The sequence below is a fragment of the Candoia aspera genome, chromosome 2, assembly GCF_035149785.1.
Source record: "Candoia aspera isolate rCanAsp1 chromosome 2, rCanAsp1.hap2, whole genome shotgun sequence".
Lineage (NCBI taxonomy): Eukaryota > Metazoa > Chordata > Lepidosauria > Squamata > Boidae > Candoia > Candoia aspera.
In genome coordinates, this window is record NC_086154.1 from 187,797,471 (window position 1) to 187,823,753 (window position 26,283).

General features: G+C 37.5%; 1 protein-coding gene across 1 annotated transcript in view; it reads right to left on the reverse strand.

Annotated features, from left to right (window-relative positions):
• CCDC171 (coiled-coil domain containing 171) overlaps positions 1-26,283 on the reverse strand; it is a 173,514-nt gene that overhangs the window by 69,162 nt on the left and 78,069 nt on the right. Inside the window, exons 16-20 of the mRNA XM_063295043.1 lie at positions 22,907-23,414; positions 20,476-20,592; positions 14,781-15,007; positions 14,029-14,211; positions 12,021-12,206 (exon numbers count right to left, since the gene is read on the reverse strand). Of these exons, the coding sequence (XP_063151113.1) occupies positions 12,021-12,206; positions 14,029-14,211; positions 14,781-15,007; positions 20,476-20,592; positions 22,907-23,414 (1,221 nt within the window). The remainder of the gene's footprint in view (positions 1-12,020; positions 12,207-14,028; positions 14,212-14,780; positions 15,008-20,475; positions 20,593-22,906; positions 23,415-26,283) is intronic.

Consider the following 26,283-nt stretch of genomic DNA (forward strand, 5'->3'; position numbering starts at 1 on the left):
ACATACTTAATTCTCCTTCCTCCTCCTATTTTCCCCACAACAACAACCCTGTGAGGTGAACTGGGCTGAGAGGGAGTGACTGGCCCAAGGTCACCCAGCTGGCTTTCATGCCTAAGGTGGGACTAGAACTCTCAGTCTCCTGGTTTCTAGCCCAGCACCTTAACCACTAGGCCAGATTGGCTCTCTGCAGTTACACCTTTCTTCCAAGACTAAACAAAGTTAACTGCTAGGACTAATTGGGCCAAAAATCCTTTCATAAAGGTTAATTTTATCCAGGACTTTAATCAGCAAGGTCTCATATGAGGGAAGGCCAGATTCCAAATGCAAAAGAGCATTTGACACACATCAGGGAATGTATGGTATAGCTCTTAAGAATTTGGATTACATTACCTCTGAGGCTCCTGTGTCATTGTCACTATACAGACAGTGACAATAAAGTACAAACCTCAACATCTTATCCCTGAATTATTATTGGGACAAATTTATTGCCAATTAGAGATCTTTTCAGCTTGGACTTCGTTTCTTCAAAACTGTAGAGGATTAGAAGAAAACACCTAGATATTTAAAATCCTTGACTTATTCAATACAGAAACCATTTATGTGCCAATTGTGAGAATAGTTAGCATGCCTCTTAGTAAGTAGAACCACTTTTGTTTTGGAATAGTTAACAGCCAATTTTTCTTCACTGCAAAATATTTTAGGATTGTAAGTTCTGCCTTGTAGACACTGTGTCACGGATACAGTGACTGCATCACTGACAAAGAAGAGGATGGATATGGGTTTATTAGCCACCTTTGCTGGGTGAAACTTTTAGACAGAGCTGGAATGATGAAATTGATATAAAAATGGAAAATTAAAGGAGCAAGTATGCATCCTTGCATAACTTCTTTTAACATAGGTATTGAAGCAGAGATTTCCTAAAGTGAAGCACCTAACCTGCATATAAGTGCTTACCTCCAGTGTCATAATTAATCAGAGAAGACAGCCATCAATAATTGTGTACCCCAATTTAGCTCATAGACTCTCCTGAGATATCAAGGTGAAGACTGCCTTCAAGTCAATGAAGACAGTGTAAAGAGTTTCTCATGGTCGACTAGAATATGTTTCAGCCAAATGATGCAGTACGAGTATTTGTAAAATTCACCTTAACTTGAATTAGCCAATAAACAAATTTCCCATGTAGATCCCTAGCATATAATTTACCAATAAAACTTAAGAGGTTAACTGCTAAAAATTAAGACAAATCCATCTTATCACCTTTCTTAAAAATTGAGACAATTATAGAATGATATCATGACACAAATTCCCCCCTTGCATACTTGTGTCCCAGCATCTGACACAAGTATGTATCTTGCAACTTTTGTGGCATGGCACACATTTCAACACTTGCCCCTTTGTCTCTTCTGCAGATGCATGTGACAGCACTTTAGTATTTCTACTTATTCAGTGGGACTGATTTTGAAAAAAATACACTTCTGCATCTCAATCCAAACTGAACTCACTCCAAAACTCCAAACATATCATCAAGAGATATCATGTAAAGTACAGGAGACAGACTTTAAACCAGTGGGATTCTAAAGCATAGTGATATAGGGTTTGACCACAAATCCCACAGCACCACCTCCTGCGAATCGCTTTCCAAACAGAAACAAGCTAGGGAAAGGATGCAGAGCATGGCTTCTTGAATTCTTTCTAATCCCTTCATGAGCAATGGCCATTGGAGGCATCTGTATTTAATTCTGTGTAAGAAAGGAACACATAGTGTCTATGTGTATGTTTTCTGTTGCATGTGCATGCATGTGTGTGTACACACACACACACACACACACACACTGGGAAACACAGGACAGATTGCATACACTCTGCTCTGGGTCATGTAACCAGAGGCAGAAAGGAGGAGGCTTAGAATTGAGCATTCCAAGCCACTGCCCATCTCTCTCTCCCACAGAGATGCACTGGTATTTTTCTTCACAGCCCCAAATAAAATCTGGACTGTTTTTGAATTCAGTCTTTTTTTTTTTTGACAGCTTCTCCCACAATACCAAATTTGGTCCCATTCCATTCTGTTTTTAAAGTTATCCTGAGTCTTGAGCCCTTTTACAAAATTTCTTTCCAACATTCTCCTGGTTTGAGAAGAATAAAAAGGGCTACCTTAATCACCATGACTCAAGCTGAAATCCAGAGGATCTATTCAGAAATGCTCCATGGTAAATAATTTTGAAAACATGAAGAGTGTCAAGGAAATTAGCAAAATTGAACTTTCTCACTGTTCTTTAAAAAAGGGAAACCAAGTAGAGTCTTTCTACTAAAAGCAAGTATAAAGCCAGATCTAAAAGTAGTTTAATACTGGGCCCGGGTAATTCTGACTCAATCTAATATATGATCCAAGAAAATATACAGCAGTGTAAGCTTTAATGATTAGAATTCTCAGGTCTTGAAAGAACCATAGCAAAGTATTACAATCAAACTGGCAAACTCTAGCTTATGGTACATAGCTCCAAATCAGAATTATATATCATAATCCAGCCATGATTTGTAGTCTCACTTGAACAAGCAGAAACTTCCAGGAGATGTGTAAACCTGAGGCCATATAATACAAATTAAACCACACTTAGTATTACACATTAATCACTGTTTGCCTCTTTGAAGGACTCCTATTAGTCACTGCCAACAATTTCTTGCTATTGTTGCACCCAATTTTTGCCATTAGTGTACCAAGTTGCATCTGACAAGATACAGAGGCATCAGATATTTATTTTCATCATTGGTCTTCTATGAAGTGTTAACTGCTTTTGAAAACAGGGCATCAACACAAGCTGTTAAAAGGCCACCAAGTGAGAACATAAGAGCAACTACAGCTTCTGTGATATAAACAGAGAATAATTTCCTGGCCTCAAATTCTTTCTGGTCACACATACTGCTCCATGAATGTTTTCAGAAGAAAGTTTCCTCTTTACTTTTAAGTCTTGATCTTCAGGGGTTAAAGATAAGCCATTAAAACTGCTGAACCACAGTCTGGAGTGTTTTAAAGTAATATATTTTCTGTTGCTAAATCTTCCTCCTCCTTCCCTCCACCACCATTTTCTTCAGATTGATCTAATTAAAACCCCTGATAAACTTTATGGACTCGAATATTTCCAGCTGAACGGCTGAAACCAAGAGGGTGTGCCTCAAGGCAGCAAGGAAACAATGATAAGCAGCAGGTTAGCCACTAATTTCTCAACCAGGGTAGATTGTGGAAGTGTGATGTTCTGCTATCCCAGAAAGTGTTCAGGAGAGAATAGGATAAATCAAGTTTAATAACTCTGGTCCTAATTGTTCCCCCAATGCTCAACTCTAATTACTTGGAGAACTCTCCTGACTGTCACCTGATATTAAGTTGTTGGAGGCCGCATGCGGAACAGTGAGATAATCAATAAACATTTAGAGGGGAGACGAATGAAGATCCCCGTTAAGCAGTGGGAACTGGCAGCACCCAGAGCCCTTCTGCTCATGAGAAAGCCTATGGGAGAATCACCGAGATTGCAAAGCAATAAATCCGAAGCACTGTTTTTGGGCCTGGAGGCCTGGAGGCAGGAGTGCGTTTGAGGAAAAAAGGTTAACCCAGTCACCCTAATTACAGCCCACTCTCACATGCTTCATACAGAAGCGAAGACAAGCCAATTAGGTAGAAAAGAAGATAAGAGAAGTTTTATTTGTATACTAATTAAACCCCTGATGAAATTAAAGGCAAAACATACAGCTCTGTAATTGTGTCTGAGAAAGGTCACTTCAGGTTCACTTATCAGAAAAGAACAGCCTTGAGATATTTCACTTAATCCACAATATAGCCTTTATTTTGCTCCCTGGGCCTTAATATTTACAAAAAGAAGAAAATTTCAAAGCTTGATAACACATTTATCGTGAAACACAGCAACAGACAAGTTCAAACTGTTCAAAAGTTGAAGATGAATAAGGAGCCTGAAAACCAAAGAAAACAAAACCCCATTCCAGATTGCTTGCCTGCGGTATAGCTGAAATGCAGAGCGCTCTTTTGGACAGTGTGAAGAACTTTTAAAACTCGTTTTAATTACGCAAGCCCAATTATTCTATTGTTAGACACAGCTGATATTTCGACCATCACAATCGCCATGGCCACTTGCAATATGGTTAGTTACGAACGTTTACAGTCTCACCAAACTCCGATGCATGAGGTACGTTCTGCCAAGAAATCTTTAGAAGAATACTGTAGGAAGCAAAATACAAGGAATGACAGCAACCCAAACACCTTGCTAACACTACTCTTACATTTATCCACCTAATTAAAAAAATTAAGCAGGATCAGACTTCGTTTATACGTGGAAAGAAGATCATCAGGAAATCCCAGTGCCGTAGGGCAAACTAGGAAATAATAATAATAATAATAATAATAATAATGAAAAAATCCTGCACAAAGGCAATGGCAAAATCTGTACTGCTACCAAGAAAACTACGTGGACGAGTTCGTGAACTCTCCAGAGTAGAGATGGACTTAAAGGAGACCTTGCCTTAATACTTATCAACCGCATGTTGATAAATAATTTTCTACACAAAAGAAAAGCAGCTGGCACAAAACAACTATCCATACCCTTGAGCACAGCGCTGGAAAAACCCAGCCCTGCCCTGCCCCAGCAAAATTTCTTGCTATTCCTTTTGAAAAGTACTGTACAGGACTGGCACAGTTTAGAGATCTTAATGCTAAGCAAAATGAGATTGGGCCAGGCAACTAAGTTCTCCTCAAGCATGAGCCAGGCACTTTTGAGGGCAGCTTGTCAGGTACCATTAAAGGTTGGGAAATAGTTTCTTCCAGCCAGAGGGAGAGGAGTCCAAACAGACTTAGTCCAGGTGTCTCTTCCCATGCGTATATTGCTTTGACTGCTCTACTTGATCATGTTCCTGTAGCACAACTATCAGCAGGCTGTTCTGACAGGCATCTTTGGATATTTTACACTGATTCCATTCCCACCCATCGTTCTGGTGATGCAAACAGGGCTCTCAAAAAGTTTAAATCAAAGCATAACAATCCTAAATATCCATTCATTTGAAGCAATCTATAGAGAACTACGGGGATGGCCTTGAAGAAGGTATTCAACAGCCATTAGGTAAACACCAGCTTAGTCCTGGAAGGGAAGAGGGAGCGAGAAAGAAAGACAAGGTTGTCCTGCAACAATAGAGTTCCAGTAGTCCTTGTGGAGTCTGTTTCCTGACCTGGCCTACCTCAAAGGCTGATCAAAGAAAGCCAAAGAAGGTCTACCACCTCTGCAGCTCAACCTAGGGACTAATGCAGTGTGTTTACACCTGTAAATAGCTGCTGAAATGTACAATACGTTTATCTTTTGAAGTATAAATTCTATCAAAAATTTTTGCAACTTAGGTTGATAAAAGCAATTGGAAAGTCTATAAATGATAATACTATAACTATTACTTGACTTCCTTTTCTGAAACATAATGGAGCAGTTTAGAATACATCTCAATGGTTAGCTCACACAGAGTCCTAAGCCATAGATTATTTTAACCACACTTTGCTGAACAAGGAATAAGCCATAGTTTATAAGACACATTATGGCTTGTGAATTCAGCCAATGCCACTGTAGGTAATCTAGTTGACCTAAAGTTACTGTAATAACTTGCATTTCCCATTGTCCCATCTTTCTCTGGAAGTTCTTTTGTCACAACATTTCAACAACATTCTAAATATCACATTAAAAATTGCACTGTTCATATAGTATAACACAATAGCTTGGATCACAGGCAACCAGGCAGAGCCTCAAAATACGTTGTCCACATCTGAAATACAGTATGGATGCTGCTGAACAACTGAGAATCAACTTAAATCAGAAACACCAATTAATTCTTCATCTAGTTTTAGATGATTTATCCATCCTCCAGGAAGGCTTCTAAGGGTGGACACAGGGAAATTCAAACTCAAAATCCAAGTCAACATGGAATCACTGTGCAAAGAGTTAATGAATTTGCAGAAATATCACCATTCACGGACCATGAACTAGTCAAGATCTGAATTATACGATACTCAGATGTTACAAAATCTATGGTTAGAAGTAATCCTGATATAAACTGTAATAATTACATATTCAATGGAATAATTAATTAGAATGGGGCAACAGTGGAAGAAATTCAAGCTTCCACAGTCTGTCTTAACCAGGGTAGAATGTTTAAAAGAACAAGGTCAAATACAAATTAGTATAGAGTTTATTGTTAGCTTCATACTATTGAGACATCCAAAGCCACTCCAATATATGTAGCTCGGGATTGAACTGTGGAGTTCTTAGTTCCTCTTGGTAGTGGGGAAGTTTCTCATGGTAGTGGGGGTGTAGTTTTCTCCTTGGTAGTTCCTCTGAATGCCAAGCTTCCTAAGGAATTCCTGGAAGCCTGGCATTCAGACAAATCAGCCATCAATAGACACGTAGAAATAAATCATATTTACGCACCATTCAAACAAGACAATAAAAAAGCTAAGAAGGAAACAAAAAGACTGGAACACATCCTCTCCAGCAGCCAACACCCAGATAAGCAGGGATTAATACCAGGCAAACAATCAAGCAGAAAACAATACCCTAATCAAGGAACTATTAAGGAGAAAACCACACCTCCACCAAAACTGGCAGGGCAAGCTATTCTTTATAAACAGGGAGCAAACTCCATATTCGCTCGCACTGATGATGTTACATAATTGGGTAGTGAAGTGTCTGTAAGCAAGCAACCAAGTTCAGAAAGCACCAAGGATTCCACAACCCCAGTTCTATCTGAACAGTCATTATGGTTTTATAGGAACTTTAAAAATATCTTTATAAACTCAAGCTCCATACAAAAGGAAAGGAGATCATGGGAAAAGTTGCTTAAGATTAATAAAGACATCCACAGAAATAGCTGCATGATGCATTAACACTCCAGTTTCAAAGAATAACAAGATCTGTTAAGTGTAAAGGACTTCAGTATCAGAAGCCAAAGAAAAGTCCTGGGTATTGATATTCAAGCTACTAGAAAAAATAGGGTTTAAGCCATTAAAAAAAACCTTCTATACAACTTTATAGGTCTATTGATTCCCTCTGTACATCTCAAGCTAATATAGTTGCTTTGTAGTTCATTCAGTACTCTAACAAAAATCTCTCAGGAAACTGGATTTAACAAGCCTTCTTGTATTCTGAATAAAATCTTAAAGGTACATAAACATTCTCAAATATCTGAGATAAATTATACAAAAGTACACCTTGGCATTTTACTCATGAAATAATCTCATCTCACCCACCCTCCCCTGAAATATCCATATCAATAAACCTTTTCCAGTGCACTCTACATCTCAAGGTCATGGACAGAGGTGTTTATTAGTATAATTACCAAAAAGCAGCAATTCCATTAAGCCTTCAGTGACAGGCTTTAAAAAAAAATTGAAGTGGAAAAGGAAAAACATAGGAACAGAAAATATTTTTTAATTTAAGAAAAACATGGAAGGCCATCAAAGCACATTTTCATTTGTTATGTTCTATTCATACACTGGTATATGTTTTCTTTTCATATGGTATGGTAGATTCTATTAGAAATCTTCACCCCAACCAATATAAACTTAGGATGCTGCAGGATACAAGTGAGCTACTTCATCAAGCTCAATTCTCTGATAAAGGTTCTCCAGGAATTCCAGCATGGAGATAGCAATGGGGAGAAAGCAAAACTCTGGATTGTGAACACAGATAAAACATCAGATAATACATCTTTTTCCCCTCTCATCCAAATGTTTGGAGAGAGAGATAATTACACATACATTATCTACCAAAGACACTGCCATGTTACATGAGAACGGCTGTTTCTTATGAATGCAGAACACAGGATCAATAAGAATCTGTGTTACTCACAGAAGGGCAGGTGGAAATTTCTGTTTAATTCCAGTTTTTATTAATTATTTAGGTGCTGAGCATACACATTATACAAAACTTTTAAACAACTAGAACCTTTAACTAATTAATGAATTATGAAATTTAGTCTCCAAACAATTCAGAGGGGATCTCTTGTCCTCTCTCTAGCTTGCTTTAACATGATACATTTGATTAACAGTCTACTATTAACTTGTACACTAATGAATAATCAGTTGCATTATGTTCTTTAATGAACAACAGCTTTTAATTTAATAGATAGTGTTTAGAATTGCTCTTTCTTGCCAAAGTGACAACACAGTTACTGGCAATCATCAAGGCTCCTTTGAGCAATCTAAATCTAGCCTGTTTCTCTAGAGGCAAAAGAAAAAGAAACACTTCTGTGAATTGCTAAATGAAACCCCCAAATTTATTTTCTGAGTTTACAGCAAACATATCCACAAGTATTTTACTTTCATCTCAGCCTTTCATCAACTCTTTTTAAAAGGATGAAAAAAAGAAAATCACAAATGAACACTACAACAATCTAGACAGCCACACCTAGCAAATATTGATTACGCTTGACAATAAGATTGATAATTCTTAAGACAGCTTTCATAGCAAATACATTTGGCATATACAGAGTTCAGTATTATGTTACGTTATTGTTATACTCACAGTGCTTGAAAGTATTTCAATCAACTGGGTGGAGAAGGGGAAAGCAATGTAATATAGATAGGCACTAGTTTGAGATTATGCATGCTTTACCATCTCTCTCCAAATTTATAGATGCTGATGTTTCGGTTTATCATATGTTTAGTACCAAATTACACATATCCATTCATAGTCCTTGCACATAAAGATAATAGATAAAAGCTGTAGTGACATATTCCTCTACCTTGTTCATTGAGAATCCCACAATTATGGGGTAATCACTCAGAATACTTCCCAATACAATCTTGCAATCTTACCATGATGCATTTATGATTATTTTAAGAATAGCACTTTCAACTGATCTTATGGTCAGGAGCATGGAAACTATAGCTCTCCAGCAGCTGCCAAACTTCAGCTCCCAGCTCTTCTTATCATTGGCCATGCTGGCTGAGTATAATGGTCTGTGAGAATATCCTTGAGAGACAGGAGGAGGAGCCACAGACTAGGCAACGGTCAGATAAGAGGCAGCTGAGCCCACAGAAGCAATGGGGACCTGGGAAGCATCTCAGAAGGGACCCTCTCTAGTTTCTTGGACCGTAAAGGTGAGGGGTGGGGGGGAAGAGATGTACTTTCAGACTTAAAAGATTCTGTTAATGTAACCTTACAATAAAGGTAGTGTTAGTACTCATGGTTTGTGCCTCTTGACTGGACTCAAAGGGTTGACATTGAGGATGGTGACAGGCATTTAATAATGCCTTCCCAGTTCTCTTCTAGATTGTAATGGAGCAGGTGATCTTGTAGATTATAACGTAAAGCACAATTCTAATCGTGATGGGCACAAAGCCTCCCAGAAGAAAATCAAATGGTAATGCTTGATGGGCTCAATCCCCTAGACACTGCTGCAAAAATTCATGGAGCATATTAGAATGAGCAATAGAACCAAAGATTGTTTCAACCAACTTTGGGGAATTCTTTGTCCCCAAATATCCAGCAAGTCGTCTTAACAGATGTGAAGATGCTGTCATTTCAGCATGCTTTTTGTTGGGTCAGTAGATTACTAGTCCTCTTATCATGATTTCTTCTGGCTGGGTTGCTCCTGTTTTTGAATGTTGCTATTTGCTGTTTGATTTGTAATTTTGATGTATGCACCTGCTATTTTTATGACTATGAGCCTTGAGTGTCTGCATGGATGATATATGCTTAAGATCAATATATAAAACTTTCCAAAAATTCTCTCTTGAAATATTTTCAGCCATACTTTTTAGAGGAGATGAATGACCATGCATTAAAAAACCCACCAAAAAAACCCTAGGTGTTTCTAGTATTTGTGGACATAGAAAATGTTTCGAACAGTATGTTTTATTGTTTGAAATTACCAGATAGTTTTATTGTGCAAAACAATATATATTCTGCTCCTGTAAGAATAAATTTTTGTTGCAAAATGGGAAAGCTAGGCTACTATCTTTTCTTGCCTAATATAAGAAATAATCTAAGAACTATGCTTAGCGCTGACTGACCTTGAAACATAATTGGCAAGCATGCCTGTCTCTATGGGATATACCATTGCGTAGATAAAAAAAATATATGGGATTATAATTAAAACCGATAAAGCTGCAAAATTAATCAACAGAGTTTTTAAACTACTGGATGAAAATAACAGAATGATGTAATATTGCCTAATTACTAACACATGTTATATATCTTCCAAACCAAAGTATACAGTGTATAATTATTGACTTTATTCTTTGATGCCTTTATTATCATTAATATTAAAGGTTCTTAAAAACTACTTCAATGAATAAATTAGCAAGTTTTATTTTGTTCCTCCAAACATTGTTTTATGAATCAATATATTTTGTACATCTATTGGAAGTTATGTGCTTTTATGTGCTTGTCATCTTTGAACAATCTTATTAGTATCTATAGCTCATTTTTCTAGAAAAAAACTGGATAAAGTTTTGAATGTTATTGCTAATTATTCTTTATTTATTTATATTCTGCTTTGCATAGAAAAATTCTATGAATCTTGGATAGGTCATTCATTGATCCTGTTTATATAGAGAAATATTTAAAAAACCCATTTGTTTATATTCTTGAAGCACTAATTTCAATATCCAAGCAAAGCTAATCTCCCTGGTGATCTACCCAGGTGCATCTGCAATTGACACCCTGTTGAAACTAGGAATGGTAACCAGGACAAAGTAACAGAAGGGGAAAGTATCAAATTATGAAGAGATGAACCTTATTAACTGTATCTAATTAGATTAACTTTAATTAAGATTTAATTTAATCAAATCTGTTTTCCCCGCTTAAACTTATTCGATAAATCAAATTACATTTTTCTTGTGGCCTCATCTTGTCTTAGTTCTGACTCACCCACTTTACAGAGTGTGACCATTCAAAGATAGTGAGGTGTTCCCCACTTCTGCCAGGAAACTAGTTTGCCATCCTGTAGGCATCAACTTTATTTCCAAGCAGAACTCTTGCAATGGCATTACAAAACTGCAGAGATTTTGGTACTCCTGAAATGAAACCATCTTGCCATACTAAAACTGTTTAAGCAATACAAGTAGCCCTATTTCCTTCCCCCCACCCCCTTTCCATCTTGACAAGAGAAAAAGACCATATGGGAAGGAACTATCATGAGCTGCAGCAATAAAGCCACCATTGGCCCCCACATATATTATAATTCAGAGGAAAACCCAGGGTGTCCATTGCTGATGCACCTGGGTAGATCACCAGAGGAGATTAGCTTTGCTTGAATATTAAAATTAGTGCTTCGAGAATGTAAACAAATGGGTTTTTTAAATATTGTTACATCTCCTTTAATATTGTTAAATATTGTTATATCTCCTTTTTCAGGAAGAAGTAAGGGAACAGCATAGGCTAGATATGAATATGCACTGATTACATGGCTTGCACAGCTTTCCAGAGGAAAACATGCATATGTAATAAATGCTGTAAAATTGTAGAGCAACTGGCCAATTAACTGTATCCCTGGCCTTCTGCAGAACCAAAAAGAAAAATAACCAAGGTTTAGGGATCTGGAATGACCACAAGAATATGAGCCTCTCTCCTCTCTGGTTATGAACTTCCCTCTGTCCAGACTAATTCTTTGGAACAATGTCAGGAGGAGGAAATAAATTATTAAATGCATTTTTAATTCAACATGCTGGGGGGTGGGGGGGAATGCAGAGGACCTCTGTCGTTTTGCTTTCTCAACAACCAGCAGAGGCTGTATCTTTATACTTCTTTTAATGTTAAGAAAGAACAGTAGTTGCCCTCCATTTTGATAGATATCCACGTGGGCCATTTTCTTCTTTTTATCAAAGTGGCTTTTCCACCAGAAGTCTTGGTTTACCTGAGTGGCCTTGAAGTGCTGTTCTTTATAACGCTTCCATGGACCACCAAACCCAAACATTGCTTTCAGGTGAAAATCGGATTTTTTATTTATTTTTTACTCTTGAACAAACACCATCCTACCTTTACAGCATCGTTGAGAGTTTGGTTTTTGTCTGCCTCCTCGGAAGAATGCAATTCCAGTTTATATTGCAATTCCTGGAGCTGCTGCGCCTGTTCGTTCAAAAGCATTTGTGCCTGCTGCTCCCGGAGTAATGCATTATTTAGTTCTTCACATGCACTTTCAAACCTCTCGTGGGTGATCAATTTCTGATAAAGGAAATAAATTGTGTTCTGTCATGAAGCAGCAGCATTGTTTATACACTTGATTTTCAGTATCCCACTTGCCAATATGCAACATTCTAATGTAAAAGTTTTAAAACGCTCAATATATTTGCCCTGGGGGCTCTCCTCTCCAAGCCAGGGCCATTAGACAATGTTAGTGCCAGGTGATTTTTATTCACAAGATTTCCTCAAAAAGCTGAAGCATAAGCACACACATAAAGAAAGCTTTTCTTTCAAATTATCCCAAGAAAGAGGTTATATAACTTATTATGATTATGATTATGATTATGCAAAAGGAGTTAATTTGAACAGAACTTCCACACTGTTTTTTGTGTTTAACCACAGAGCCACACAGATTTTACCTAATGCCTTATTTTGCAGTACATAAAATATTCTGGAAAAACTGAATACCAATCTAGAGAACCCTAGTTCTTATTTATTCATTCTGGTTGCATGTTACAAAACAAAATGAAATAGATAAAAGCTAAAACAGCTAATTCAGGAGATCAAACTACAGTTTTACTGGGGCAGCATCCAAGCTCTGAGGTGATTTTATGAAATGGTACTTGCCCATCTCCATCTTCTGCAGGGAGGGATATTTACATCTGTACCAACCACAGATAAAAAGGAACGGAGAAATCCCAAGCAAAGCATTGGATGACATCACAGAAGTGTCAGCCCTTCAAGGTAGTCTTCATCAAGGAACAGACATGGCAGGGATTCCAGGAACGCTACTTTATTCTGCTGTACTTTATTAACAGAATCTGGAAAGCTGGACTCTTTTTAAGGACCTTCATTGCCCCTTTTTATGGATCCTTTTAAAGTCAAGGTGGGGCTGTTCTGAGTCTCTTCCTCTCACTTTCTACTTTCTCAGGGCTGAGTAACTATTTCACTTCTCCTTTCTTCTCAAGGCATGAGCTAAATTCTTCTACGCATAGTAATGACTACTTAGAGGAAGTCATATTTTGAAACAGGTTGAAAGGACTTAATTATTCTATACATATTCTATCCTTTTTAGTGTTTGTCAAATTAATTCTTCCTTTCCCAGAAATTTAGACTATTTCTGGAAGACATGTGGCCTTTACAGAATTCCTGGATGCAAACAATTTTGACATGCAAATGAAAAGGCTTTAGAAGCCCAAGCTGCTATATGTGACAACAGTAGATGTGGGGTTTTGTGAATGGTGATCACCTCCAGTTGCATGAAGTAGCAGCAAATACTGACCACTGCAAATACTCTCCCTCCTGTGCAGCTGCCACATAATACTCCCCATTAGATCACCTGTTTAATCTAATGTGGACATGGGCAGAAATGTGGATCTTTTGCAACATGCACAGAAGACTTGCTTTGTTCAACAAGAGGCTGGTTGCAAAATACAGCATGCAATATAAGTAGAATGTATATATAAAACATACCATCTGAGTTATGTTGTCAATACACCATTTGAGTTTTCAAATTCCAGTTCTCCCACAGCACAAACTACATAATTTAACAGACTAAGAATTCAGCTTTTCTGAATATCTGAACTGATTATTTACCCAATCTACCTTATTCTGCAACACAATGGACTAATTGTACAAGAAGTCACTTTTGCCTTCCTTTTTAATATACCTGACTCACAGTTGGGACAGATTTACAAGACATAGAGAGTGGTTTTGTGCATGTGTTAGGGGAAGAAAGAATGTAAGAATCCTACCTAAGAACGTAGAGGTTTTTCACTGATTTTTTAAAGAACACTAAATAGAATATAATTCCCTCCTTTAAATCTGATTATTTTCCCCCCTCTTTCTAATCAAATATACTTACAGATTGCTTAAACACATTTAATTGCTCTTGCAAACTATGGGCTTTGTCAGCCTCTTTCTTTGTCTCATCCAAATTCCGTTTAAATTCTGCGAGCTCCAAGCGCAATGACCGCCGTTCTACTTCTGCTGTGTGCAGCCTTTGTGTAAATTCAAATATCTGCTTCTGCAAGGTTGCTATGTTTTTCTAGTATTAAAAACAGGAACAATATCGTTAGCTAAAAAATGTGCTGGTTGGGCAATAAATCAATAGCTTTTAATACCTGAGCAAATTAAGATTAAGTTCCCCTTTCCTAAATTCACACATAAGTGTAAAGTATCCTAAAAGCAATTCTAAAAAAGTATACACAGAGGGTATTTTCTGAAAATGAAAATAAGCAAGAGAAGCTGTTACTGTATTTTTGGAAAATGTTTTTGGTAACAGCATGCATCCTGAACATGCAGTGGGTAATCATAGTGTTTTTGAAATTAAAATCATCCATTACCTTACAGCGGTATTTTAAGAGAACACTGCACATTGCCTTGAGCGGCAAATGACAGAAAGGAGGCTAAAAGGTTTTAGAAAAGAATTACTGAAATAACATCAATTTTAGGCAAAGCTTGAAAAATATTGCCTCTTTTCTTGCACCTCCTCAATTTCTGTTTAGAAAGCTGAGCAGTTTGATGAGCGCTACAGAAACTAAGAAAGGATTAACGTTTTAAAATCTGAAACAATGGGAAAGCGACTGTAATGTATCTGTTCATACTTATACCAACCATAGCAGGGGTCCGGTTAGTTATGCCTGCTTCGAGTGTCTGTGCATTTATTTTATGGAGCCCACGAGCCAGTCTTTGAACCAAGGAGTCTTTCTCTACATAAGTCATATTCCTGCTGTGGTCCACTGGAGTAACTTCCATCACGATGCAAAGTTTGTCCATGAGTTTTGAAAATGAATTTCTTGCTGCGTTGGTGAGCAAATGTCCTGAAAGCCAGGATTTCAGATCTTTGAAAGAAAAAGAACTAGAGTCTATTAATACAGTTGGTTTGTATCTGTGGATACATTAAAAAAAAAGTTTGGAAATATCTAATGGAGAAAATAATAGAATGACAAGTTCCTGCATAGGGTAGAGCCTTCTTAAAGCTCCCGTTCTAAGCAATTTCACTGAAAGCTGATTAAGGTCTGACTGAACTCAGGGGTGAAAAGAAAGCAGGATTGTTTACCCCATAGCTGACTTCTCAGAATCTCTTCTAGAGAAGAAGTTTCAAGCAGTTTAATCTACTAAACCAGGTACTCACTGCAGAATATTTTTCATGGAAGTATTTGAATTTTGGAAAAGGCCTAACATAACTTTCTAGATAAACCTGTTAAAAGGTGTGACACAAACATTCTTAGAATAGGAGGTTCATGTCACTTTGGAGCTATGTCACCTTGACCAGCAGCAATCTGCAACAAGGTAGTGCTGATGGTGAAAAGGCTGCTCCATCTCATTCAGCTTCACAGACAGAGATATTAAATTCCTGTTAACAGCCAAAGTGCACATTCATATGCAGTAACAGACATTGGTTCAGGAGAAACAATGGACTGGATGAAACAATTGTATGCTCTTTTGCAACCCTGCAGCATTTTTTTTTCTTTCATTAATCCAAAGGTAACAATATATGACACCCAAGACCTGCTGGGGAAGCAGACTCAAAGCTGCTTATCAGTATCAGTGAATTTACTAATTCAAAACAGAAGGTAAGTAACTGCTACAAATATATATATATATGTGTGTGTGTGTGTGTGTGTGTTTCTTTTTCTTTCCTTATAGCTTAGATGTCTAAATCATTTGCTGCTTAAAACTACTGAGGCTTGTACCTTAATGCCATACTATTTATATTCTAAGACAAGAGAATATAATTTACCTTATTCCAAGGCAATTAAAATTTTACAACTACAATTACTTATTTCCCCATAGGATTCTGGTAATCATCCTTCTCATATAATGGGCTTAAGCCTCCAGCACACCCAACATGTTCTGCTTACTGCTAGATTCATCAGGTCTGTAATTAATAATTGTGTTTAATGTTGATAAATAAAATTGTCAGTGCTCCTTCTACTAATTGGTATTCTAGATAACGGTTAATAGGTTTATTTATCCTTAATAAAAGTCTTGTAATTTAGTTTCCCCCTGCAAGTCAGGTCTTAATTTGTCATTACTTGTCTTGTGATATTATCAGGGTAAGATGACAACCATGGCAGATCTTATTTTCATTCAGGAGAATACCAGATCTCTTGTTGCTGTAGAGAATTAAAATATTTGTTCTGAAGTTTAAAGTAGAAATCCTCTCAAGGCATATTTTCAGAGCAAGCCAGCTTCCTGCAGGCATACACACTCATACGCACACACTGCTAAGAATGAAAATGAAGACGTTTTGATTTTCTAGGCAAAATAGAACAGAAATATGACTCCCAGAAAATTCTTTCCATCTGTTACCAAAGAATCATCTAAATAAAGTAGGTGCTGCTGAATCAATGTATTTTCTATGAAACAATAAGAGCAGCATTCATTTTTTAATCTTAGTATGTATAAAACTTGTTCACAGAAAATAATCTCTTCCAATTTCATGTCACCTTGGCAGGGATCCAAAGGGTCCTGGCTGGCTTACTCAGGGGGAAGGATGGAATTACTTATTCATTTGTTTGTGGGAGAAATCTCCTTTTAATTATGGACCCTTAGTGCTTCATTACAAGTTGGGTTTCAAAAGTCATCTTCTTTTCAAAAATGGTGGTCAAGGTGACATGGAAGGGGTTCTTCTCTGAGTCCATAAGCTTTTATGAAGCTGTGGTCCTCAGACACTCTGGAAATACAACTTCTAGAATTCTGTAAGACATGGCCCAAATGCATCTGGAAAGCAGCAACTGCTGGAAGGTGACCTTAAATACCAAATAGAAATGTCAAAACAGTTATGTAAAATTGCTAGTTTTTTTGCCATTGTATGGAATCAGAGATTGGGAGTTTGATTGAATTAAATAATAAACTATGACAATGTTTTAAATGTTTTTCCATTTTCTTTTGGCAAGAGTTTTAAATAAAATTATCAGCTGGTCAAACACTAGAATCACACTAGTTGAAATACTGTAGTACTGAACTGTATCATTCTGTTTAAAATTAGAAGCTCAGACTGTGATAAACACAATTTTCGAGTTAATATCATGAAAATCTTATATTTAAGGCTTGCCAGACAGATTTGGAGGGGGGGAAAAAGAGACAGGGAAAAAAAGAAAACTTATCGAGAACAGAAAAGCATATACCATCTAAAAGCAAAGCATCACCTCTAGTTAATTTTTAATGAATAATGGTTTTGACTAAAACAAAGAAATGTATGAGTTAGAATCATTCATGGCTTTGAGGGGTGAAATGAGAATACAACACAATTCCAGAAGGTACTGTATTCTGCTATATCTATAACCAGAGGGAAAAGAATATATACACTTTAAGTACCTGGCCACAAATATCAAGGAATTACAGTAAAAGCACTAAATAATTTATGTTATGATGAGCGTGTGAGAAATGTCTTATACAAACAGCTACAATACAAAGAGCAACAAACAAATAAAGCAAGTGAAGCAAAACCCAATGAAAAGTGACAAATATTACTCCAGTGACAGGAGAATGGCATGCATTTTTCTTCCTCTTCTTCACAAAGGAGAATAAGGAGGAGGATAAAATTCCTTTTTGATATTTACATGCCAAAAAGATCACTGTGGACCTTTGAAACTCAGAACTGCAAATGTTCAGAATCACTCTGTCAAATCAACGTAATGCTGGCTTCCCTCTAAACTCTACCGTAGTGTTAAAAAATAGCCCTCATGTAAGAATAAATTCCATGGCCTGGTTCCAAAAAGCTACTTTATGTGCACTCTAGAGGTTGCACATGCCCAGTGGGGTTGTATGTTTATGTGTGTCTTTGAACAGCAGGCCTCAACATCATATCTAGCTAGTTTGCAATCACTCTCAGTTTCAAAAGCTGTGGTCAAACACAGTTGGCTGAGGTTTAAAAACCAGCCCCAAGTACCCTTTGATGCTTGAAACTACTTGCGGTGTTCTTCAAATCATGGCTTTTGTTGTATGTGTTAACTTAAGATAGTAAGGTTTGTTCCTTGCCTTACTGAAGATGGTTTTGAAGATGTGCCATCTAGAGCCCACAAATTTGCTTGAACAAATTGCAGAACCCCCCACAAGCTGATCAAGGAATGCATTCTGACCAAATAAAGCTAATGCAGGGCGTAAACACTTTTCACCTTGCACCAGCATGCCAAGACACAACATTTCTTAAGCAGTAAGATCATAGTCACCTAAAATATGGCTTCCAGGAGTGAACTGAAAGAACAGGCCAAGTGGGCAGAAAGAGTTCTATGCAGATTAATATATGTGAATATTTGTCAGCAGCCTCTGAGACACCACCTCTAGTCCACAGGCCTTTGGCCCAAACAAGACATTCTTGAGATGTTGCTAGATGCTCAGCACCTATAGCGGACTATGGCCTTTACTGCTAGTCTGGAATTTTTAGCACTTACTGCCTTATTCAGTATCTGCTTTTCTAATTTCACATCAAATTCATCTCTTTCTCTCTTACATCCCTCAAGCTTGGGCATATGGGACATTCATTTCCCAGCTCATTCATGGATCGTAAGTATAGTGTGAAAGTGTGAATGAGCACAAGATGTCATGTATACCATTGCTGTATCTGCCTTTAAAAGTTGCCAGTTGTAATGCACAGTGGTGCTCAGATGCTGAATGAAAGCAGCGTAGAACATTCTTGCATGATTACTCTCACTGCACTTATCACAACTACTTTTACATGCAGTAGTTGAGCAAAGTTATGTACCAACGCTTTCTATACAGCTCTTTTATTAAAACCAGACATATTTCTAAAGTAAGTCACTGTGATGGACGCCTACCCAAGCTTCCAACCAGACTCACACAAGAAGCTTATGGATATCTGATTTATTACTGGATAGTATGCAAGTTCAAGAGCAAAGCTGAGAATGGCAAAAACGCGGGTCTTTCAATCAATTAAAGCTTAGACAGTTCCAATCCCTCCCCCCAGAGTCCGAAAGAGTCCACTCCCTGCAGCCTGCAGGTGTTCCTAACGGTTCCTGCCGGTCTTTGGGAAAGTGTCCCTGAACAGGTGAGATAACCCAAATAGACATTCCAAAGTCTCTACATCAGTGCCTGGTACAAAGAACAAGAGCAGCGCCCTCCTGCACAGTAACATGTGTCAGCACCAGCATGGCATGGGAACTGGTTATGATGTTCACAAGAACATTGAAACAGGAACCATGATGGTCACATCTTCTCTTGCAACTCCTTACTTTTCAAACCCTCAGTTTTAAAATGCATTTGAAAAAAGAATATTGACAATCTCTTAAACAAGTCAGTGCAGGACTCTGTAAATGGACTTTATGCCTACATGTGACATAATGGTTTAAGCCAGGGATTCTCAAACATTGTGGTACTATAACATAACTTACTGACCGCACATCTGCACAGGCAAAGCTTGAATGAGTTTCCAAAGCCTTCCTGCTTTGCCTGTGCCAGCAAAGTAGGAGCACTGTCAAAATGAACCATGTTGCTTAGGCACGTCTGCAGCTGGCTTGCACAGGCAATGGGGTAAGCAAAGTCCAAGCAATTTTGGCAGCACTTCCATTCTTCCTGCGCAAGCCTGATTTAAAAAAAAAAAAGTGTCTCCCACTCTAAGTTACTCACAACCTGTCAGGGAGTCCTAAATGACAGTCTGAGAACCCCTTTCTTAAGCTTGTTGTTGTTGTTTATTCGTTTAGTTGCTTCCGACTCTTCGTGACCTCATGGACCAGCCCACGCCAGAGCTTCCTGTCGGTTGTCAACACCCCCAGCTCCCCCAGGGACGAATCCGTCACCTCTAGAATATCATCTATCCATCTTGCCCTTGGTCGGCCCCTCTTCCTTTTGCCCTCCACTCTCCCTAGCATCAGCATCTTCTCCAGGGTGTCCTGTCTTCTCATTATGTGGCCAAAGTATTTCAGTTTTGCCTTTAATACCATTCCCTCAAGTGAGCAGTCTGGCTTTATTTCCTGGAGGATGGACTGGTTTGACCTTCTTGCAGTCTCAGAATTTTCCTCCAATTTTCCTCTTAAGCTACAGTGGTCATAACTGAAAACTGATCCTAGCCTAAACAGAAAGGGGGAACCAAGCTATGAGTTGATATGAGTTAGGCTAGGATCAGTTTTCACTCACCTTCTCCTTGTAGCTATTGGTAGAACTCTGCACTGACTTGGGCACTCTGGTTCTTCAAAATACCCATAAGAAAATCAGGCTGCAACTATGGCCAGTTCACTTATTTATAGGTAACAGTGGTCTGTGCTACCAACAGTTTCTCCAAGGACCATTTTTTTTAAAGGAATTGATTTCTCAAGACCAGACCAACAAAGAAACTGAAAGACATTACCTGCCTTATTAATTACTTCTTGTAGCTCAACCATAGAACTAAGAACTGCAGCAAGAAGGTCAGAACTAGTAAACCAACTGAGTGCTTGAAGGCAGCGAAACTGCTCCTTTTGATGTCCTGCATCACAAAAGAGAGGGAAAAAATTGAATCCAATTCATCCTATAGAAATAAATATCTATTATTTAGATAATTCATTATAGCTTGGTATAAAATCAGAACTGAACACATTTAATTCTGTTTTTAATATAATAAATTTGCATATACTTTAAAATCTCTGGGCACACAAATGGAACTGATGGATGACCTATTCCCAAAAGGAGATGTACAAATACTGAACCACGAAATTAACTTGGATAATTTTTTTTATTGGATATACAAAAGAGCTCTATTAAGGTTCTGAAGGACTTTATTAGAAGTGACAAACAAAAGGACAAACTTTACTTATTGGATCTACAAAAGAAATCTGTTAAAGTTCTGGCTTGAAACACAGATGAACAGAAAACGAGGGACTCTGGGACTCTTTTTGAAGGGGTTAAAAGATATTTTTAACAACTGAAGTAATACAAGGTTGGCTTATTCGACCAGGGCGAAAGGAGAAAAATAGTGACAGCTGGATGGCCTTACTGGAATTTTGCTGACAAAGAACAACTGACAAGGCATTTGGATTTTGCTTTTTTTATTCAATAGATGAGATATGGGATGAAGAGAGATTATGTTGTATTTAGAGATAGTGATAAGCTATTAAGATTGTTTTTACTTGCTAGAATGAAGAGGGAAGTTACTTCTTTTTTTTCTCTTCCTTTTCTTTTTTCTTTTTCAAACTTTTTTCTTTTCCTTTGTATTTTTTTTTGTATTGGCTTTTATCCTTTTCATTTATAATTCTTAATAAAATTATTTGGGGAAAAAAGGAAATTGCTTCTTAATAGTTGCTTTTCAGCCATTAGGAACCTTTGGATTGACAAGTTTTACAGCACCAGATGAGTTTCCTTCAATCCTTAGCGAAAAAAGGTTTTAAATACAAATTTAAGGGCTTTTTTTTTTCTTTTGGAATAAACAGAAAAAGGGTGATTAGAACTTTGATTTTGGAAAGTTACAAATGGACTAAGGATCCAGATGGATTTGAAATAAGATTTTGGAATTAATTATAAACTTCCCATGGAAAAATGCTTTTGTTTTGAATTCTGTTTAAAAGAAACATGATAGAGTGAGACCTTGAAGGTTGGACACTAGAGGAATCAGAAGGAACTGAAGATTACAATTAAAGGAGAAGAACACTTAAATTTTAGCTACTAATACAGAATGAAGCAAAATTTTCTAACACTGGACATACTGAAGGATGTTTTTGAACAATGGACCCAGAAGTTAATTTTAAGAGTGTCTGCCTCTATAGACAGACTACGTCTAAAAGATGTTATGAAAGAGGAACAAGTTTCACCTGACAAGATTGAGGCTGATCTGAAAGTGGATTTAAAAATGATAGGCTACAGGAATGATATGGAAAAAGATGCTATACAGGACATACAAAACAAACCAGCTGATGTCTTAATAATGAAAAGGGATATACAAATAACAAACCAAGAGAGTGACTTGGATAATTTTCCTACATTGGATTTACAAAAGAGGCTTGTTAAAGCTTTGAAGAATTTTGTGAGACGGGACAAAGAAAAAAGGAAAAGAAATCAAGTTGTAGGACATTATTTGAAGGAAGTAAAGATCAAGACTGTTAAAAGTAAAAGGAAGGAATATAAAATGTGGTTTATTCGATCAAGTTTAAAATAGATATGTTGTTATCTCTAGTAACCCTTAATGGACTTTTGCTGATCAGGACCGAAATGATGAGGCTTTAAGGATTTGTTTGTAGATATGGGAAGATATCATTTGTTGTATACTAAGAGAAGGTGATAAGTTACTAAAATTGTTTATACTTGTGGTGAAGAGGGAGGTCAGTTTTATATATTTCTTTTCTTTTTCTTTGCTATATTCTTTTCTATTTTTCGTTCTTTTTTTCTTTTCTCGCTTTTCTTTTAGTTTGTATTAGTTTTTATCTTTTTAATTGTAACTTTTAATAAAATTACTATTAAAAAAACAAAGTGATTTGCTTGTTTGTGGTTTAGTGTGACATTTGAACCCAAGCACCATGGTTTATGAACCATGATTTCTTACTTAGTATGTGATTCCAGCCAAATGCAGTTTAATTCAGATCCAGTTTACTGTCAATTCAATAACAGACGTTCCTGTACATAACGTCACCATTGGGGGCATTAGCTGTTTTAATTAATGCACTAAACTTTGTTTGACAGTTTAAACATAATTTCTCCCCTCAAATTGTGATGTTTCTGCCTCCCATTGCCTTTGCCTAATATGATAGTTATTTAAGTACTAAAAGTGCAGTTTGACACAAAATATGTAAATCATTAGCTAGTTATCTTACTTGACAGATTATGCACATCCTTGGAATCTCCAATGCAGACTAAGATTCCTATGCCTTCTCTGACGCCATCTACCCAGGAGAAAAGGGAGTTGCATGACTGGCCTAAAATCTGAAGCCTGTTGACAGCCAGCACTGCAATAACAGTTTTGCGGAAAAGGTGTATCCAGCCTCTGGAATGTCTTTTCTTCTTCACCTTGCTGTTGCTTAGCTTCCTTTCCTCAGTTTCACACAATGCACTGGCCAGTATCCTGATCTCCTGCTTGAAAATGTCACAGGTGTTGACCTGATCCTGAAGAACGTCTCTCTGGGTAGATAGAGCACACGACCGACAGTAGAGGGGATACAGCGCCCCAGACAACAGTGCACACGCTGCTAGAAGAGATGTATGTTCTTTCTGAGTCTGTGTCAACAAAGCTTTAAGGTGTGAATTCTCAAGGAGTAATTGCTCTTGAATATTTTCAATAGCAGAGAACTTCTCTTTGGCTTTTTCTGCCATTTCTTGATATTTCTGTATTGGATGAAAGAAAAAGATTTTAACTACAGAATGAAAATGAACTACTGACCAGTCTACAGTAAATGAAGCTGACCTACTTTCCTTACATTTATTCTGTAAAATATATTAGGCTGAGAGTTGGTTGAATAGGCCAAAGTCACCCAGTGATTCTCATAGCCAAGCAATATTTTGAAAATAGGTCTAACATTCTATATCACATCGGCTGTATCAAAACATATTTCTACCAATAGATGACTGAGATCTTGATATTCAGCCTCAAGGCCAACATAACAATCAGTAAACTATCCATAAATCCCATCTCCTGGAAAAATCACATAGTTGTCCTAAGCTGCAATGGTCAAGATGCACATCTGTGAAACAAAACAGACCTTAAACATTACGGCAACAATAACTTGTTTTGTTGCTATAATATTTAATGTATACCACAGTCTCTTCTCCTTCTCCAATAAAGAAACTTATTTGTACCTAGTGATATGATAATGAATCCTGGTTCTGAAGCTATTTCAAGCAGGAGAGTGCTCAAAGAAGAAGACCGAACTCAATATTGACCCACCATTCCCTGAACAGGTGGTCAAAACAGACCTGAAGGAGACAGTTCTTAAAAGAAGGAACATGATGCTTGAAATCCCATCCATCCTACAGAGACCAAATTAAACTTCTGTTGCTCTTTTCTCCCCTCTGCATTGGAGACTTGGCCACTGCTACCTTTTGTTCAGAAACAGAACTTTGGTTCAAGCGATGTAAGGGGAAGCCTTCACATAAACCAGCCCATAAGACTCCCATTTAGAGCCTTTGCAAATAAATGGAAAAGGCTTGTTGTTCAGTGATCAAGCACCTGTTTTGTATACAAAGACGTCTACTAAATTTAATCTTTAGCATCTCCATGTAGCACTGAAAAAGCCGCTATATGCAATATTAGAAAGCCACAATCAGAAAAATGTAGCCAAAACTTAACTCAGTTAAAGCTATGGCCTGGCTTATTACAAGAAAGTGTCCATTATTCCTTCCTGCTAAACTTTTTGACTAGTAAAATCAAAGAGTGCAGCACCTTTAACCATGTTGTCTGTACAGAATAGCAAGATCTATGATTCAGAAGAACAATTATTCTGCTTTTCAAAGATGACACATAGCTGGGATAAGTTAGTTTAGCAAAACAGAATAGTAAGCTAGGGAAAACCTGCAGAGACAGAAATAGATAGGTAACAGCTGGAAAGAGGAAAGTAAAGGTGATCTTTTAATTACTTTGTAATCAACCCCCTACTTATATATTCACAGATTAATTATGTCTCAGGAAGAATTTTATTTTCAAGAGAACCTTCTTCTTTGTTTTATTTTATCAATCACACATTGCTTTACTTTTCATAAATATAAACCTGCTACTCCCACAAGCTGAAAAATGAATATAATCAAGCCTTAAAGCATGTTAACTGTAAAGACAATATTAATTTCAAGCACGAGAGAGAGAACATATTTTACAGATATATCTTTCAAGGAATACCAAATGGATGACTTTATTCAAAACTACAGCCCTATTAATGCCCCAAATCACCTTCTCAATTCAATCCATGTAGGTGGGAGCTGATCACAACTGCAAAGCATAGATCAGTTCCAATCCAAGAATTGCTCAAAGGAATACTCTTCAAGATCCAAATGAAATCTTAATTGGCTGTAACCATGTAAACCCCATGGTCCTCACTATTATTACCCCTGTTGGAATCATAGTGGAACTTCCTATTGGGAGGAGCTCTTAAGAATTCCCCAGTAAAGTTATAAAATACTGCTTCTTACTTTCTACATTCAAGGGAAGAGAAGGTATGGAATAGTAACCGTTTAGTTAGGGATCAGGGTTTTCTCCTTTTATTCCCTGTTACATTCAGTAGCTGGAGGTAAAGACCCCATGACACAACTACAGGGGGTTTTTTTTTGTTATTTAATCTTGCTCCAGAGCTGTAAGGGATTAGAGGCTGTTTAAAGTGCATTTTGCCTTTCTGAAGTCCTCAAGCACTTGGTTGTTTTGTTTTGTTCTCCCACAGAGAATGGTGACCACGTTTGGGAATTTGCTACAGAATGGGGGGGGCACGATCTTGGGGGACTATGGTTGCTGCCTAGTTGTTATATTTTAAAAAATTGTTAATTCAGATTTTTAGGGCCACCCAACTCATCACTGATCCTGGGTAGCGTACAAAGTTAAAAACAATCCAGTTCAGAACAAGAAACCCCTCCCCACAAAAGATGGTCATAACAGGAGGAATAGCCATAATGCTAAAATTGCATGCAAAATCAGTCCCTTAGTGGAGACACACCCCAGGCCCATGGCCTGGGGAAACAGCTAGATTTGCAGGGCTCGCTTGAAGGAAAGCAGAGACAGGACTGCTTAAACCTCTGGAGAAGTGGTTCTGAAGCTGTTTGACTCAATTAGCCCTTTTTCTGGTCTTGAATAATGTCATTACCCCCCCCCCCCAAAATCAGACTATGTTGTTTTACGCAAGGGTCTTGGCACTGGCAGTCCCAAACTGGATCCTTGGCTCACAAATGAACAGATTGCCCCATTAACACCAGGATATGCCCAGATTACCCTCAGTTTAGGAACTACTGCTCTGGAAAAATGCTATTCCAGAGGGCAGGTGCCACAACACTGAAGGCACACCTCCTTGATCCCCAAAAGTGTCATAATTAATAGATGGGACCCAGAGCATGTCAATTTTCAGATTTTACCAGATTTTAGCTCTTACAACTAAAATCAGCATAGAAATGGTTATGAAATAGAGTGTCAGAGAGTAAACCAAAAAGCCTCCCTCCATTTAAATGAACATGTCTGCCATGCGGGCAAAACCTGGGCAGATTTCAGCTATCGTATGCGAAT